The sequence below is a fragment of the Notothenia coriiceps genome, unplaced genomic scaffold (genome assembly GCF_000735185.1).
Source record: "Notothenia coriiceps isolate Sejong01 unplaced genomic scaffold, NC01 NC01_scaffold00005332, whole genome shotgun sequence".
Lineage (NCBI taxonomy): Eukaryota > Metazoa > Chordata > Actinopteri > Perciformes > Nototheniidae > Notothenia > Notothenia coriiceps.
Window position 1 is genome coordinate 618 of NW_011338033.1, and position 1980 is coordinate 2597.

At 38.0% G+C, this 1980-nt stretch overlaps 1 protein-coding gene across 1 annotated transcript; it reads right to left on the bottom strand.

Annotated features, from left to right (window-relative positions):
• Positions 1-236: 236 nt before the first annotated feature.
• LOC104942857 (mitotic spindle assembly checkpoint protein MAD1-like) lies at positions 237-622 on the bottom strand (the record flags this gene model as incomplete). Its single annotated transcript, XM_010768155.1, has 2 exons — positions 237-377; positions 470-622. Coding segments are annotated over 2 exons (294 nt in total), but the record flags the coding sequence as incomplete, so codon positions are not given.
• Positions 623-1980: the final 1358 nt, after the last annotated feature.

Below are 1980 nucleotides of genomic sequence, written 5' to 3' on the forward strand. Positions count from 1 at the left end.
ATACATGAGGTGTTTTGCACTTTTCGTGTGTGGTTTTGTGAATTGTGTTTAGAGAAAATAAGCACTGCCTTCAAAAAATGTGTTTTAGCAATCGAAAAAAACTGTAATTATCATCATAAGCAGAAAACTCTTTAAAACTGTGCAATTCAGCATTTAAAATTGTATTTATTCCTATACCACTGTATATTTAGTCATATACTTGCTATATATTGTATAACAATGGGCGCAGTGTGTACCTCCAAGTCTCGTGCGCTGTCAGAAGCGACCTTCTCAAGTTCATATCGAGCTCGCTTGTGACTCAGCTCCATCTGCTTCTTCTCCCCGTCCAGCTGAAGATAGCGATTATTGGAGTGAACCCTCTCTCCGGCTTCCAACAACTAAATGGAAAGACAAGTCAGTAAGTGAACAAGGTCGCATCTTAATACCGCCTTCACACAGCTTAGTGTTGATGCCGTCAGCTTCTGCGTACCTCCATGCTGCGTTTGTATTGACTATGCAGGTTCCCACTCCCCGCTGAGCCCTCTGACAGCCGCTGTGGAGCTTCAGTCTGGCTGATGAAGGAATTGAAGGACTTCAAGGTTGTTAACACAGAGGTGTCATCTTCTAAATCCATCATGAGAGTCTGGTGTGGTAGTGCACAAATGGAAGATTCAGAGATAAAAGCAAGAGTCTTTAAAGTTATCAGAATTGGTTGCATTCCCAAGTAGGTTAACACATACGAGATATTTGCTTTGGTATATGTGGTGCACACAAAGACACAGAAAGAAGAATACGTAGCAAAACATACAAGTAGAAACAACTGACTATATAGGTTTGTTTTACCGCAGTCTTCTGTTATGTGCTTATCACAAAAGACTGCTCTACTGCACTCAGGAATTTTCAGAGATGATTGAAATAGATTATCAATATAAAACTGCACTTTAAATGTAACCATCATTCTTTTGTTGTGCTTTTTGTGTTCAGTTTGACATTTGATTTGTTCAATTAAATAATGCTAGAAATAATCTAATTGTTTTATAAAATAACAATGCGTTTTATTTTGGCACTTAGTAGAAAGTAGCAGTAGTTACTCTTTATCTGCAGCACTACACAAAACAAAATATCTACAATAGCTAACAACACTCTAGACTTGCCCTTGGACTTATTTCACCCCTCTTAAAGACCCCTTAACACCCCATTATTAGGCCTAAACTGTGCAATTTGGACTATACCTACAATAACCTGTGCAATACTATACTGTGCAAAAGAACACCACTTTGGCTTTGTTCCTGAATTTCACTGTACATTTCTTATTACTATACATGTGTCTTATTTATAATGTTCTGCATTTGTGTTGTAATATTATTATATTGTAGTACAATGTCCACTGTGAAGAAGAAGCCTTCATCACAGTTGGCATAGGGGCATGGTAAAAGACACACTGAGGGAAACACATTAATAACTTAGCTGGACATTGATAAAATAAAAGTCATTGTTTGTTCAAAACAGATTTAATGGAAGTCATATACAAGTAACCTGCTTACCCTCTCGTTCAAGGTTGTGAAGGCCAAACAGAGCAACAGAAAGAAGCAGCCTTAAGTAGAGGCTCAATCAGTGAAAACACCTGTGCTCAATTGGAGTATACCATGTAGTGCATGGGCGGCAATTTTCTTGCAAGTATAAAAATGTTATTGTTTAAGGTTTCTGTGGTCAGAAAGATAGAATATGTTGACCTATTTGATTTGTTGTGTTTGGGTAATTTGCCTTGCATTGTGAATGTGTTTGTAGATAAGAATGACATTGGTTAGGGGTATAAATAGTGGATTGTCCTATGGGGAGGGGCTTAACATGTAAACCCCTGGCCACAAGTGTTTAGGGAAGTAGTGTGACTGTGGCAAGAGAGGTACCAGTCCTATAGGTTTTGTTTTCTTTATGTAAATCCTTGTGACTTTGAGCTTTTTTGGCTGTTAATAAAAAGCACCTAAGGACCATTTTTTGGTG